Here is a 15,925-nt window from a genome sequence, read left to right as displayed (position 1 = left end):
GGTTGGATAATTCCGTGTTGTAGGTGCATGGAGGATGTTGAGCAGCATCCTGGCCTCTATCTATGAGATGCCAGTAACACCGTCCTAGCTGCAATAACTAAAATTTATCTCTAGACTTTGCCAAATGTGCCCTTAGGGGTGGGGGTTGAAATCACCCCCAGGTGAGACCCTCTGCTGAGGCTGGTAGTATGCCCACACCTGATTCAGAGATATGACAAGGCTGATGTAAATATGTGTGTTCTCCGTACACTTAAGGCATGTTGAAGTGTTAGAATGTTGGGAGCCTCCAGTTCTCAATAGATGTTTATGAAATTGAATTTGTGAGACCACTATCATAGCTCTCAGTATTTGTAAGTTAAGGTAGAAGTTTCATGTCTTCCTTGTTTCACAGAATCCCTGCATATACTAGAGAACGACCGTCTGTAGAGATGCCACGTAGCTTGTTATTTGCATGTTCATGACCATAGGGTCTCTGTACAGGTGCAGATCTGGCCTCATGCGGGACTGGGGAAGGGGAAACAATTGATGTCTACTCCCATCCACATGGCCCAGATAGAATGGACTAGTCCTCTTCCAGAGAACATATCAAATCAGGCCAAACCACCATCCCCAGTTCTAAGGTTGTTGCCTCAGAAGCTCACAATTTGCAAACTGTAGATAACTCACTGTGTGGCCTTTGAATGGAATGTGCCACCCTAGCAGAGTTGTCCTGTCATAACGCCAGGGCCATTTAGTCTTTGGCCAGACTTGAACCATTGTTCTTCACCGCGACGTACTTGTTCTTCCGATTGCAAAATAGCAACTGTTAGTTTCCGTTACCACATTCCCTAATTCTAACGGAACTGTGACATTTTCATAAAACTGCCAAGCATTATTAAAAACAATTACTAGCATTAAAAGACGTGACGGTGCATTAAATTATATGACACATCAGTGCCAATAACACCTATTAGATTAATGAGTATGAGAAGCTACATCTTTGGTATCCAGAAATGATCAGGATCAAAAGAATGGCCCTTTCCTCTGAGCTACCGTGGTGAGAAACCCTAACGTTGAAAATAATTGATTTGCTCTGCAAACCAGCATTTAAAAAGAAGAAAAACAAAAAGCTCATTTACTCAGAACAGTAAAAAAAAATGTTCATCATATATGTGCTCTATTCTTTAGCTATTTGCAGAGAAGAGTAAGCAGTTTAATAAAGTGTTGGCAAAATTTTTCTCTAAAAGGCCAGAGAGTCAATATTTTAGTCTTTTGTGGGCCATATGGTCTCTGTTACAAGTGCTCAACTCAGTAGTTGTAGCATGAAAGCAGCCACAGACAAAGGCTAAATGAATAGATACGGCTGTGTCCAATAAAACATTACTTAGAAAGAGACCAGCAGGCCAACCTCTGGTTTAATAAAGCTGCTACTTTTGAGCCCAGGATGTGCTGGTGATGAGTTTGGTGGTGTAAGGGACGCCGACAAAGTAAACCAAATACCCTGTTTTAATAATGTGACAGTTTCATTGGTGCCATGAGACCCAAGTATGTGATGGGGTTAAATAACAACATAAAGTAAAATATACACGGGGAGGGAATGCTTGCTGTGGAAGGCTGGAATAAAATGAAACTGGCTTCATCCTTTAAGACCTCCACAGAGGTTAGCAGTTCCGTCTGGCTTTTCCTACTGTAGTTTCTAGGAAAGTGGACAATATTGAGGATTTTGACTTTTTGAACTCATCTGAGTGTTGAGCAACTGTGACAGGTCACCCCTTTATGATCTGCCATAATGAAGTTGAAAATTGCTTCCAACAAATTGATGAAAAAGCAATAGCCGAGGGTAGATGCCAGTTATTATCACTTATTATCACTATGGCTTCATAGATATGTTTTAGGTTTAGACCTCAGGGTTCTTTTCCATTTTGGTGCACTGTGTTAAGTAGGATGTAGATATTAATAAAAATAGCACCAGCATTCATCCTTTCACGCTGCTTTCACATAGTTGACAAAATTCCCACGTCAGTCCGTGTCCATAAGACATAAAAAAGAAATGTAGCTTGGCTAGCGTAGAGTAAACACGGCATAGATTACATTTTTATTATCTTGTGTCCACATGATGCATTGATGGTCTGCCAACCATGATCGCACAGACTATAAAATAATGATACAAAGGCATATCAGGGAAAGAGCCTTTGTTCTTTTTTTTTTTTTTTAAAGAGAGTGTCCACCACATTTAAGGATCACAAACTATTTTCATGTTATAAATGCTTCCTCCAGCTCGGACTGGGAGGCGGTGATAGATATTTGAGTTCCGCCTGTGTTGGGGATTGTAGCTGTTTTGGAATTAGAGAAATGGAGCCCTTTTTTAAAAAAAGAAAGTTGAGGTGGCAGTCTGCAAAGCCCTGCCGTGCTTTCAGATTACATTTTCACGTAAAATCGTTCTCTATAGGTTTACATTTCACCCCCATATAAATTATCCCCATAGCCCCCTCTCATATAAATTACAGCCATTTCAAGTGACAGTATTGCCAGCTCTGTATAAAATAGCATTTTCGGTGATAAGGCAATGACTTATATGGGTCTTCATTTACTTTCATTTTCTATTGTCAATGCTATCGAGGTAATGCATTGCCTCTCCACCAGCAAAAGGAAACTAATCAAATTTTCCTGCTAGCGTCTAAGCAGGGGTCCTCAAACTACGGCCCGCGGGCCACATGCAAATACAAATATTGTATTTGTTCCCGTTTTGTTTTTTTACTTCAAAATAAGATATGTGCAGTGTGCATAGGAATTTGTTCATAGTTTTTTTTTAAACTATAGTTCGGCCCTCCAACGGTCTGGCCCCCTGTTTAAAAAGTTTGAGGACCCCTGGAATGTTAGTATATTGACTAGATGCCATTATGGGCCTCTGTTTAAGGGGAATATTCGCCTTGTGGCCTGGTGTGGGTGGTCACAGCTTGAGGGTGGGATTATTCCTCTTTTTGTATCCTGAGCCCATGATGATTATACATTTATATGTCACCCTAGAGATTGAGGAAACACACAAATATCAGAATGATTGGGGCAATTTTTCATGATGTTGCTTGTTTTGGACTCCATATTCTTGCTGTCTTGAGTATGAATATGAAACGAAGTACAATGCAGTGATTACAAAATCAGAACTAAAATGAGTATTTGAGTGGTTGAGCATCGACCTATGAACCAGAAGGTCAAGGTTCAATTCCCTGTCAGGGCACATGCCAGGCTTTGGGTTTGATCCCCACTAGGGGGCGTGCAGGAGGCAGCCGATCGATAATTCTCTCTCATCATTGATGTTTCTCTCTCTTCCTTATCTTTCCTCTCTGAAGTCTATAAAAACATATTTCTAAGAAAGAAAAATACATTAAATGGGTATTTGGTGCATGGAAACTGAAATTCGATGATGTGTCTGACACAGAAGTCCTGCCAACAGATAATGAGGGTGATCCCTACCGCGTTCTGCAGACACCCGTTTTCACCTTGTTTTGGAGTAACCCTTCCTTATAATTAAAGTTTTCTCAGGGGAGACTCAGGGACGGAAATGTTTCCTTGGCATCTATGTCCCCAATGATGACGGTGTGTTTTGTGGCAGGCACATTGGGTACAGCGCCAGGCTTCATTAATAAACGGAAAGCAAACCTGCTCCTCCTCAGCTCCCCCCTCCCCCCAAAAAGGAGAGCTCTGCAGGTCCTCGGGGGAGATAGCAGTGTGAGGTGGAAGTGTTGTGACAAACCTTGGTGCATCATTTGTAAAACTGAAATGAACCCTCACCCACAGGTGAAAGCAGTATCTTTCTTAGCACCTGGTTACCTATGGTTTAGGTAACAGTGCTGTGTGGTGAGAGAAGTGAATCCGATCCTTGTCATCTGTGTGTGTTGAGGGTGGGGGTGGGGGGAGGGACCTGCAATGAGACCCTCACCACCTCACCTTCCCCCCCCCTCCTTTTCCAAGCCACCCTCCTTTTTGTCTTTTACTCTTTAAAGATCTTCCTGCTGCTTAGTCCCTTAGCAGAGTGATCCTTTCAATATGTTTTTTGTTTTTTAGAGAGAGAGGAGGAGAGAGGGAGAGAGGGATGGAAACATCAATGACACATCAATCAGCTGCCTCCTACACACCCCCCTACTGGGGATCAAGCCCACAATCAGGCATGTGCCCTGACCAGGAATTGAACTGGGGACCTCTTGGTTCATGGGTCGAAGCTCAACCACTGAGCCACACCAGCTGGGCCAGAGGGATCCTTTAAAACACATCACATCACATTTTCCCTCCTTGAAACAACCCATGTTGGCTCTTGTCCCCCGTTTCTATTCTGCCTCTCTCACTACTCTCTCTCCAGCTCGTGCCACACTGACCCTGCTGGCCCTGGAATTTTCCAGGCACTCTCACCTCTTAGGGCCTTTGTGCTAGATTCTTCACCTGCCTGCCCTGTTCTTACAGCAGGTACCTGAAGGGTGGGGGGTTGGCTTCTTTTACAAACGTCATCTTCTCAGTTAGCCCAGCCTGGCCACCTCCTTACTGCTGTGGTCTCTCCCCTCCCCCACCCCCTTCCTCCACCTCTACTTTTCTCTCCATAATGCAAATCACATTTTAACAATGTGAATTACTATTTTTTGAGGTGATTGTTTCTCTCACTAGATTCTAGTGACTAGAACATAATTCCACAAGGACAAGGGTCTTTGTTTGTTCGTTGGTCTCTGCCATCTACCTGCCTCACATAAAGTAGAAGCCGTAATATTACCTGGAGGAATAAAGGAATGAGCAAGCACTCTCAAGGCAGCATAGTCAACATCCTGGCTACTGTCTCAGCTTCTCAGATAACCTCCGACCGCCCAGGGTTGCAAAAAGAAAAAGGGTTGAGGCTTAGATCAAAAGCCTTTCTCATTCACAATTCCACTGAGATTTGGAAGCTGAATGACCTTGAGGCAGTAATGTGCTGGGAGCTGGAACTGCTTTTCTGTTGTATTTTTTTCATGTGGTATTACGTATAGACACCCATGCTCAAAGTGTACACCCTGCCATGTTCTGCCAGGCTGCTAAGAGACTAAGAAAATTGATATGAAGGTCACCTGAAAGTGAAAATCACATGCATATGATGGTGGGAGTGCTCCTAAGGATTTGGCAGCTAGAGGTCTCAACCTAGAAAATGCTTAACACTGAGTTTCAAGTCTAGTTTTCTTTGGAAAGGTGACTCGACCCAGCAAGCTTGCTTGCAGAAGTTATGAATGAACATGTTTGAGCAGGGGCTGGAGGCTGGAAGATTGTTCACATTCAAGGTCTATGGGATCTTTCACTTGCCCCCTGTTCCAGAATCCTGCTGCTGAATGCTTGTTAGAGGTCATTTACCAGGAAGCATTGGGGGGGGGGGGGGGACAGCCGACAGATGTCATAACAAAGGGTATTTTGGGCCAATTCATATTATTCTTTAACCAAAACAAACCCTTTCCAGTGCCCTCGGCAAGTCAATGGATTAGCCCTTTACTACTCTAAATATTAACTTTAGAGCCTTTTCATGGTTTTCCTAATCCTAAATTCAGACTTATTTGTCTGTGTTTGGGGATGTGAGTGAATGTGTTAAATGATAGTATTTCCCCTCTGTGCGATATATGTAGCAGGGTAATTTTTTCTTCTCCCCACATATTAAGTGAGAACATGTGTCGAGTGTCTGGCACGGTATTCACTAATGAATGGAGGCTTTATGATCTGGCCAACGTGGAAATCTGGCCCAAATCACAGTACCTAGGGAACCTCAGAGGTGTCTGGACAGTACTTACTGCTTTGTGGAAGTTGAAAAAGCAACACAAAAATAAGCCCTCCTAAAGCCCGTTTGTTTTCCCTTCCTATGTGGTTCAAGCAACCAAAGGAAGCACCTTGAAAGGGTGGGGACGAGGCACAGGTGTTCCAGCTCCTGTCACCACCCTGGGTGTGCTGTCTCTGGTCCACCATGGACTTCACACGGTGGCAGCCAGTCCTGGTATGACAGTGTCTTTTGAATGTAGGAATATTCGAGAAACAGAAGATGAGCTGAGCTCTCTGCACAAACTCCTCCTTAAAATGTTCTCTCCTTCCCCCTCAGCAGCTGCAGGGTAGTGGTAATGAAATACTAAATTCATTTTGAAATATCAAGAGGTGTCATCCTTCCTCAGTCCTTGGCTGGATAGGGATCTGGTTGGCTGGTTGCCGTGAATACAGGAAGACTTCACTCACACTAGCTGAGATGCGTGGTTAGCATCAGTGGCTTACCCGTTTGAATTAAGGATTAAAAGAGAGACTGCTTTCCTTTAAAGTCCTCAGCTGAAGGGACAGAGGTCGTTACCAAGGATTTACCGAAAGAGATGTATTTCTTGATCAAATGGAATAAATACGTAACGCAGGCTTTGTGTTTATTTCCATGTGCTTAAAAAAGGTTTAATACTTGAAATATTTGTAATTTTGTTCAATGTACTGCACATGCTCATTCTTGATAAATTTTTTATCCTTACTATTATAAAGTTGTAGTTCAACTAACACAGGAGTTGGAGAACTTTTCTACTCATATGGTAACTATTATAATTCCACTTTTCCAAAGAGGGTGCCATGGATGGTTGACACACAGCCTATGGCTATCCTGATCAGGGACTATGACTCCCAAACATTTTTATTTATTCAAAATATAAAATGTGACTTGCCTAAATTTGTCATTCTGCCATAGTGTAGTATGCCAAAAGAACTTGAACTTGTTCTCATTTGTGCAAGTGGAAAGGTCTTTTTGTGATTTCAAAAATGCCTTTATTGACTTTTTGAGGCTTTTTTAAAAAATAATGTTTAAAATATTTTCTCACAAAAGATGGCTTGTAATCTAGCTATCTAAAATACACAGTTGTGGGATTTGCCTTTGCTCTGAGGTGCAATTATTCTACAATGGGCTAATTTTGAGATGTCTTCGGGTTTTGTAGGGATCTTAATTGATGGATACCGTTGTTTACTTTCAAGGTTACAAAAGTTAATTTCGCTAAGCATAGGAATTTAGGACAACATGTCTGTGTTAAACACCAACTGTTTTGCTCTATGCCTGTTGTTTTGCAAAGAGTGTGAAACATAATACTTATAATCACAAAACGGACAATTTTCAAGATTTTCCTTCACCTGAGTCTTGGGAGGGGTGACACACATCTTGCTGTGCTGGGGAGTGTCTCATGGTATTTTCTTCAGCAGCATTAACATCGTGTGTGTGCTTCTGTACTAAACTCTTTGTTCTGGAATAATGGAAAATAGGGCTTTCTTGGAAACGATCGGATATTCTGCTTCTCTTCTCAAACCTCCTTCCCTTCCATTTGCAGTTCCTACCACCGCAGCCAGCACCCCTGACGCCGTGGACAAGTACCTGGAGACACCTGGAGATGAGAATGAACATGCCCACTTCCAGAAAGCCAAAGAGAGGCTGGAGGCCAAGCACCGAGAGAGGATGTCCCAGGTAATGTGACTCTTTTCGTGCTTTAGCCCTACAATTCTGGGAAATCTGGTCTGGCCTCTGCCTCAGAATCTCCACGGGAGCTCAGTGGCCAATAAATATCTAGGGGTGGGTAGGAGTCTTATTTAATCCAGATTCTTAAAGATTTAAAGTCTAATTTTCAATGTTTCCTATAAGGTATTGATTTGGAGGGGAGGGTTTTATCCTCCTGATCATTTCACCTAGTAAAGATCCAGGTATAGTAAGTATCATAGGATTGTGTAAGCAGAAATTAAATATGTCTACTACATTCTCGATGGTTTTATTACTCTGTGTATATATAGTACCTGTAACCATCATGTTGTAACTTAAAATCCTTAAAACATTCTTTAGTTAGTGTTGAAGAATATTTTTGTATCAAATACCTGATGATTATATCATTGGACCAATCATTACTTACAAAACTCATTCATAAAACCATAAAAACTTAAAACTAAAGTGAAGCATAATAACCATTTCATCTAGTCCCACATATATATTTTTAAGATCAACATAGGTTATTAGTAGACTATAGTAGTCCTGCCTTTTTATTTTCTGTCTTTCCCAATGACTTGCTATCTGGGACCTAACTAACCCTGGGGAGACTGCCCCTCCCAGGGCAACCCAACTCTTAGAGGTAGCAAATGACTGGCCTGCAAACACATCTTTCCCTCAAAATCCAAACTAGTCCATCCTAAGTCTACTTAGCCATTTTACCCCGCCTCCCTCATTCCTTCCCTCCGAAACCACATAAAGGTTCTTATCCGTGTTTCCTTCTCACTCTCTACCTCCGGACCGACTCTGGTGCTTCCCATGTGCCACATTGAAAACTGAGCAAGAAGCTATCTTGTCACTGGCAGTCGTCTCCTGATGTGTTGGCCTCACCATACCTGAATCACAATAGAACCTACGTTGTAAAACATAGAACTACTAATGTATCTGGAAAGGCACAACACAATTCCTTTTTTTTTAAGAGAGTGACCACAATACCTGAACTACTTAGAATAATAACATTGGGGGTAGGGGTGGGGATGGGGAGGAGGGTGCATAATCGCAATACTTGGGCTCTGGAATACAATGCAGTTCTTAATGAAAACTCAAATGCAAGTGGAACTACAAAGCTAGCTATACTGGAATAGTGATGTTTCATCTGAAACCAGTTCTTTTGAAAAATGGGATCTTTCTTTAGGAAAGACACAAGTTGATAAGTAATCTCTGTTACAATAGCAAGGATGACTATAAGTCGTACTTACAGCCGCTGAGCTGATGTCCCTTAAAGTTAAACTCTCTCACTTCTTGTTTATGAAGCTTCCAGGGGCTTTCCACTGCCCTCAAAAGTCACATCTGGGACAAAAGAAAAGAAAAATAACAAGAATAAATACTGAATGCTCAGCTTGGCATTTCCAGTGCCTATTCTCACACCCCAACCCCCTGCTCCCCAACTCCAGATTTCCTACTTTTTCTTCCGCCCCCAACTGCTGCCATCCTCATACAGGCAGCAGGAAACTGCTGTTGGCCTCTGCTCTGCACGTGCTCAGCTCATCTTGGCCTTCCCGTCGCTCTCTGCACTCAGTTCCTCTGGAAATGCCCTTCTACTGCTTCTCACGTTATAAGTCTCACCCACTCCTTACACCCCACATAATCCTCACAAAGGGACCAGCAGTCATTGCTCTTATTTTTCATTCAGCTGGACATATTTGATCCCCAATTTTATTAGTGATTATTTTATATACATATGTGTGTGTGTGTGTGTGTGTGTCTTATCTCTCCAGCTGGATTGTAAACTTTTAGTCCCTATAAGTTTATGTCACCTTACTAACCTCGTGTTTCTTTTCTTGACCTTACTTAGTCTTTTTTTCCTAATACAAATCCTGAGTTATTTTCCCCAATGTATCTTGATCATTTAGAGCCTATTAAGAGAATTGATTTCAAATGCTCCCCAATTTTTAGATATTATCAATCTCTCCCAGAATATGAACTTAATTTTGTTTCAGCACATCTATTTAACACATGACTTAGTTTGTCTACGTTTTAATAGATTTTCTTCATCTTTTAGCCATTAGCTATACCTGAGATAATGCGAGAGATGTTATACTACAGCAGAGAATGCAGCCAGCCAGATCCAGCTGGTCACAGGAAAGTGATATGCCTGAGATCAACATTTATCTTTGTGATCTGTGCCACTGAATTCTGGGGACAGTTTGACTCTGAGCTTGCCTGCCTCTTAAATCTCTTGGTATTAGTTGTCATTTCTCTGCATGAAACTGCCAGTATTTGAAGATCCATAAATCCAGATGAAGCTAGTACTTTTCCCATGCAGTGGGAAATTGCTTCATAAGAAGATTGGCCACAGCCTCAAAGGCTGGATCCTGAACATTTCTTATTTTTTAAAAAGTAGTTCTTTAAATTAATTCTTATTGTAGTTTTTGTTGTTTTCTTACAGATACAGAGGATTTGGGTTATTTTGGCATTTCAGTTTTTTGTTGTGGTTCATGATAACTCTAAAATTATAGATTTCTGTTGCCATATGTTATGAATAGAATCTATCAACTATAAGATGCTGAATGACTTATAAGTTCTTTTATTACTTATGAATTTATCAGTGTCAATGTATCCTTAAAAAGAAGTTCTTTAAAATGAAAGTTGACCTTTCTCTAAATGTATTATTTTTAAGATAAGCATCATCATCTAGGAATGACCCTTCCTCATGTCACCAAATATAAATAAAATGATCTCATCTGCTAGAATTGCCATTTTAGAACGTTGCCTGTAGGGCCACAGGGTACAAAAGCATGGTATTTAGAGCCACACAGATCTTGGTTTATATCCTTCCTTTTCCTTTTTTTCCTGCATAACCTTGAGTGGGTAACAACCTGTTTCAAAAATAAGGGTGGCCATGCATAATCTCACAGGCTGTTGTGAGAATCAATTAAATGAGATAGATTTTGTAAAGCACTAAGTACTGGATCTGATATTTAGCAGGTCAGCAGTAATGTTATAGTAGTAGACCTAATGTGATGTTATAGGTGAATTGTTTTCTTTCCGAGGGTGTAGGATATGATTAAATTTATCTGAAAATCAAAATTTTACTTCTCTAGAAATGCTTATTTTCAATTTATTAGCTAAATAAGTCTCCTTAATTATTTCATGATTTCTTTGCTCGAAATGAAAGTTCTGAATATACAAGGTGAGATTGTGCAAATTTAATTTGGGAAATAAGTTTCTCACCTTCCAGTGAAACATTTGACTTCTCTCTCTAACTAATTTTGAGATTCCTGCCTGAAGAATTCATGGTAGAGTACCGCTACTGAGAACATTCTTGAAGCAGGAAATTGAAATATTTGCAATGCAAGGCTTATCTCATCCATAAAAGCAAAAGCAGTCTTCCCTAGCCCCTCCCCGCAGGTGCCCTTCATTAATTCTTGGAGACACCAAAGCATCTGGGACAATATGTTTCTGTTCTTCCATGTTCTGTTCTTTTTCATAGCAATGGATCATTTTCCCCAATTTTGCTGCGAACTCTTTAGGTCATTTTTAATATGCTTGTCAAGTGTAGTAGAGCATACATCCCATTCTATTCTGTCCATAATTTCATGAAAACAACATGGGGGCACTTGTCTTGTATCTTATTCAACAAATCAATGCTAATACACAATAAGTATCTAATTAAAAACTCACTTGTGATTTGATGTAGTGTTACCTCATAGTTATTTATTACCTCATAGTTATTCCAAGCCTCCCCTTTTTTTGTGATCTTGAAGGTCATCGGAAAAATCAATTCCTTAGGGATAAATACCTATAAATAAAAAAATCAAGTTGTCTCCTGGTTTGGAAGTCCACAGAGTTTGCCAGTAAACATCTGTTAACAAACCAGAATTTTGCTTTCTTGATCTTTCTGTTCTCATTTTACCTAGCTCAGGTAGGAGTTGCATTTTAAAACAAAACAAAACAAAAACCAAAAACACCAGGCCAATGGACAGCAAGTAGTACACTTGAAAAGGAAAAGGCAGCCGTAGGTGGTAAGAATCTCAACCTGTTTTCTTCCAACAATTTGCACAGCTGCAGACTTGTGCTACATTCACATCAGTGAGTGAACTTGTCTCAGGGAAATCCTAGGTGAACATCAAGGATGAGAGAGGAGACTTCGTTTTTCTACAAAACAGATGAGCCTGGTCATTAAATTAGCATTACTTGCCAAGAATACTGTTTGCTGCATTTAGAACATTATAATGTGTACTTCTGAGAATTTCTAGAGGGATCTAGGGCTGTTTATAGTGTGGGTTGGCAAGCAAAGGGCCCTAATTACCCTGGGTTGGATCTCAGGGTTTCTGACAACAGAAGTGTTTTTCCTAAAGTCTTTTTCTCCCTCCAGTATGTACTATGTTTTTGGTGCTGTGTTCACAGTATGTCTACAGCATAAAATGTTATATGTGCTTCCCCACACACACACATCTACTGTTTGAAATTTTGTAACTTGCTTTCCCAAAAGACTAAAACCAATGTGTTCAATTTAGTGTTAGAAAGCATTGTTCAGAAAATAGACGCCTTTTATGAATCGTCGACATTTGTGCACATCAAGTAAAATGACCTTCAGCATTTTCTCGGGAAAAGAAAAAAAAAGACCACCTTTGTTTCAAAGGGCCATATTGCTGCAATAAATTTGAATATTTATGATCATTGTACTAACAGGATAGATTTACATCTTAGTGGGAGGTCAAATATTAATGAGGTAAAACTGGAATGGGGTAATTATGTACAATGTCAAATATAGGAGAAAAACATAATCTATCTCATTAAATCTGTCTTTGACAAAAGAACTGACTTTAAATTTAAATGTTTTCTTATTTTGTAGGTCATGAGAGAATGGGAAGAGGCAGAACATCAAGCAAAGAACTTGCCTAAAGCTGATAAGAAAGCAGTTATCCAGGTAAAACTGAGCCCATTCTCATAAGAGGTGCATGCCAGCAACCCCCTCCCCCATTCATGTTTCCCATCGTCTGCTGGAACCTCATTTGTGATTGTTCATATTCTCATCAACTTGGATTACTGCTCATCATTGTCTAGTAATTGAGTTGCTTAAACTCTGCCTTATATTTGCTCCCAATTAGCTCAAGTTATAATTCATTTCCATAAAACTCACATTGTTATTTGCGGTCTACTTTTTAATCAATAATATATCTTCTTGGTTGCCATAATCTTCTGCTGCTTCTTCCCCTGGCAAAAAAAAAAAAAATATGTAATTAGAATTTTTAACTATAGCCCCTCTCAAAATTACCTTAAGTAAATGAGAGATTATCATGGTCATTTCCTTAAATTAAAATACTCTAAGAGAGGAATATTTTTTTGATATGCAATGTAATGTAGAGTTTCAAGAATACATAAACTTATCCTACATTTTCATTAGTCGAATCAGTCTTCAGGGGCCACATAAAATAATGATTTATAATGAGAAGTGTAAGTTGGGAATGATGATGAAATCTTTGAATGAAGTGAAATTTGATGTCCGTTTAAACAAATTTCAAACTTGCTGCCCCATGCAACTTGTTCAGTTCCCGATTGACATGTGCATGTGTTTGGACGGCAGCATTTCCAGGAGAAGGTGGAGTCTCTGGAGCAGGAAGCCGCCAACGAGAGGCAGCAGTTGGTGGAGACACACATGGCCCGAGTGGAAGCCATGCTCAACGACCGCCGCCGCCTGGCCCTGGAGAACTACATCACCGCGCTGCAGGCCGTGCCCCCGCGGGTAGGTCCCCCTCCCAGCAGGCAGAGGCCCCCGGCTCTGGACACGCAAGGCCACGAGAAAGAGTTCTGGAGAAATGCCATGAGCACCACTGGTTAGAGGTTTGCCCTGAGTTCATTCATTCCATGTTGAAGGTTAAAGGGTCACAGGGCAGCTGCCTCTGCAGGGCTGTCATCACCGCAAACACGTTTTCCCACAGACAGGCCTCCAAGGGGCTCAGAGTGCACGGCCTGGCTTGAGTTGACATCCCAGGCATGGTGACCTCTCATGGTAGAGATGCAATCGGGGAACCAGAAACCTAGCCCAGCCCCCTCATCAGATGTGATGTCACTGAGGTCAAGAAAAGTTGAGATCTGGCTGAGTTACAAGATTTTTAGCGGAAGAAAAGAAACCAGAACTAGAATTTCCTGCTCAGCGCAGCGCCCATATTCCCTAGTCCATCATGAGGTGAGCAGCAAGGAGCCTTATGTGTGGTTTTCAGTGATAGATGCCCATAGAGGCTTACCAAGCAATGCAAGTATAGATTTCCTCGCTGAAGGTTTGTGGGAGAGGTTACTCCGGGCGTAGGAATATTCTGAACATGAGTGTGTGTACACTAGGTCTACCCATACTACCCATGAGTAAGTGAAGGATGCTGAAATCTCCAACTGGAACTGTGGGTTGGTCTGTTTTCCATGAGATGCTGTCAGGTTCTGCTTTGTGTATTTTGGGCTGTTTTTAGGTACATAAACGTGCAGGGTTGGGTGCTCTTTCACCCCATTATTATTATCAAACACCTTCTTTATGCCTAGTACTATGTTTTGCTCTGAAATGACTATGTCTGGTATTAATTGAGCTACACCAGCTTTGTTTTGATTAATGTTATCACCGTGTATCCTTCTTTCAGCCTTGTACTTTATCTTTACATTTGAAGTGCATTTCTTAGAGGCAACATATAATTGGGTCTTGCCTTTTAATTGGGAAGACCGTTTAATGAAGTTATAGGTACAGTTATGCCTAAATCTGTCATCTGGCTGTTTTTTATTTATCCTATCTGTTCTTTGTTTCCTATTTTTTTTCTTTTTTGCCACCTTTTGGACTAATTGGATATTTCTTTTATAATTCTATTGTATGCCCTTGGTTGCCTTTTTAGCTATAACTATTTTGTTATTTTAGTGTTTGCTGTAGGGTCTGTAGAAAATATTTTGAACTTTTCACAGTGATACACCACTTCATGTGTATTACAAGAACCTTACAATAGAGTACTTCCATTCTCCATTTCCTGTCTTTGAGCTGTTGTCATCACCCTTTTTTCATATTATTTTTCTTTAAATAGTCAGTTATCTTTTAAAGAGTTTTAAATAAGAAAAAAAGTATTTATCTATATAGTTATTTATCTATATATTTCTGGTGCTCTTCATTCTTACGCAGTTCCATATGGAATCATTTTCCTTCTACCTGAATGACGTCCTTTAAAATTTCTTTTAATTCATGTAGATTGGTGAAGAATTCTTTTGCTTGACTTGTCTAAAAAGTATATTTATTTCACCTTTATTTTTAAAGACATTTTTACCAGGGATAGAATTCTAGGATGGAGTTTGTTTGTTTTTTTAAATACCTTAATGATGATGCTCCATTGTTACTTGTGCTATTTCCAAAGAATACTGATGTTATCCTTTTTTTGTCTCTGTATATAATACAAGTTTTTGTCTTGCTACTTTTCAGATTTTTCTTTATAATAGCTTTGAGCAATTTGATTATGATGTGCCATAGTTAATTTCAATCTGCCATTAATCCCATCTGGCTATTTTTCTTCCTAAACATGGTAGTTTTCATATCTAGAAGTTTAATCTGTGTTTTTGTTTCTTTGTTTTTTTATATCTTCCATATCTTAACTTTTTCAACCTATAGGATACATTATAGTAACTCTTTTAATATCCGTGGTTGCCACTTCTAACATCTGTGTCAGCTTTAGGTTATTTCTGATTAATTTTTCTTTTTCTATGTGATATATTTCTGCATCATTTCATGCCCAATAATTTTTATTGGTTCTCAGACATTGTGAATTCTACCTTGTTGAGTGGTGGACATTTTTGTATATCTGAAAATCCTTCTGAGTAATCTACCATGTTGAGTTTTCCCACCTGGATAGTTCGAACAGGTATTATTCCTAACCCTGTGTGAACATCAGGCACTGTTAGCTCTAATCCTTTTGGATGATTTTTGTTCTGTGGCCTCAATTAGTTTCTTTACATGCATGCACTAATCATTAGTCAACTACATTCTCAAGGGGCATCATCTGCAAATCTCTGGCTTCTCTCTGAGCGACCCCCTCCTCTCCAATATTCCCTCCTATGACTACAAGCCACCTTAGCCTCTCTAGACTCTCACTCCATGTCTTCAACTCTGAGAGTCTGTTAGGCTTTGCTGGGTTCCCAGGCCCGGAATCACAGCCCGGAAACTCAAGGCAGTAAACTTAGGCATTTGTGGAGCTCACCTCATTTGTTTCCCATTTCTCAGTGTTCACTGTTCTTCATCTGACGTTTAATATGTTGTAGAAACATAATTCTAATTTTTTTTCCATTTTTTGGATGTTACAGGTGGCAGGTTAACCTGTTTCCCATTATTTGATCTTGGCCGGAAGTGGCAGTCTATGTATGTGTACATTATGTAACTAAACCAAAAAGCCACCGACTTGCCCCAGTTCTTGTCATCATTTTGGTTTTTCTTTCTGTAGTAAAGCT

General features: G+C 40.2%; 1 protein-coding gene across 7 annotated transcripts in view; it reads left to right on the top strand.

Annotated features, from left to right (window-relative positions):
• Nucleotides 1-15,925, top strand: part of APP (amyloid beta precursor protein) — a 160,694-nt gene that overhangs the window by 77,043 nt on the left and 67,726 nt on the right. For all 7 annotated transcript variants that reach the window (XM_014461935.2, XM_014461932.2, XM_014461930.2 and 4 more), the window contains 3 exons: nt 7,314-7,447; nt 12,315-12,389; nt 13,047-13,205. In XM_014461935.2, the coding sequence (XP_014317421.1) occupies nt 7,314-7,447; nt 12,315-12,389; nt 13,047-13,205 (368 nt within the window). The remainder of the gene's footprint in view (nt 1-7,313; nt 7,448-12,314; nt 12,390-13,046; nt 13,206-15,925) is intronic.

This window comes from Myotis lucifugus, unplaced genomic scaffold, assembly GCF_000147115.1.
Source record: "Myotis lucifugus unplaced genomic scaffold, Myoluc2.0 scaffold_163, whole genome shotgun sequence".
Classification (NCBI taxonomy): domain Eukaryota; kingdom Metazoa; phylum Chordata; class Mammalia; order Chiroptera; family Vespertilionidae; genus Myotis; species Myotis lucifugus.
Note: the sequence above shows the minus strand (reverse complement) of the source record. Positions and strands in the feature narration are given on the sequence as shown.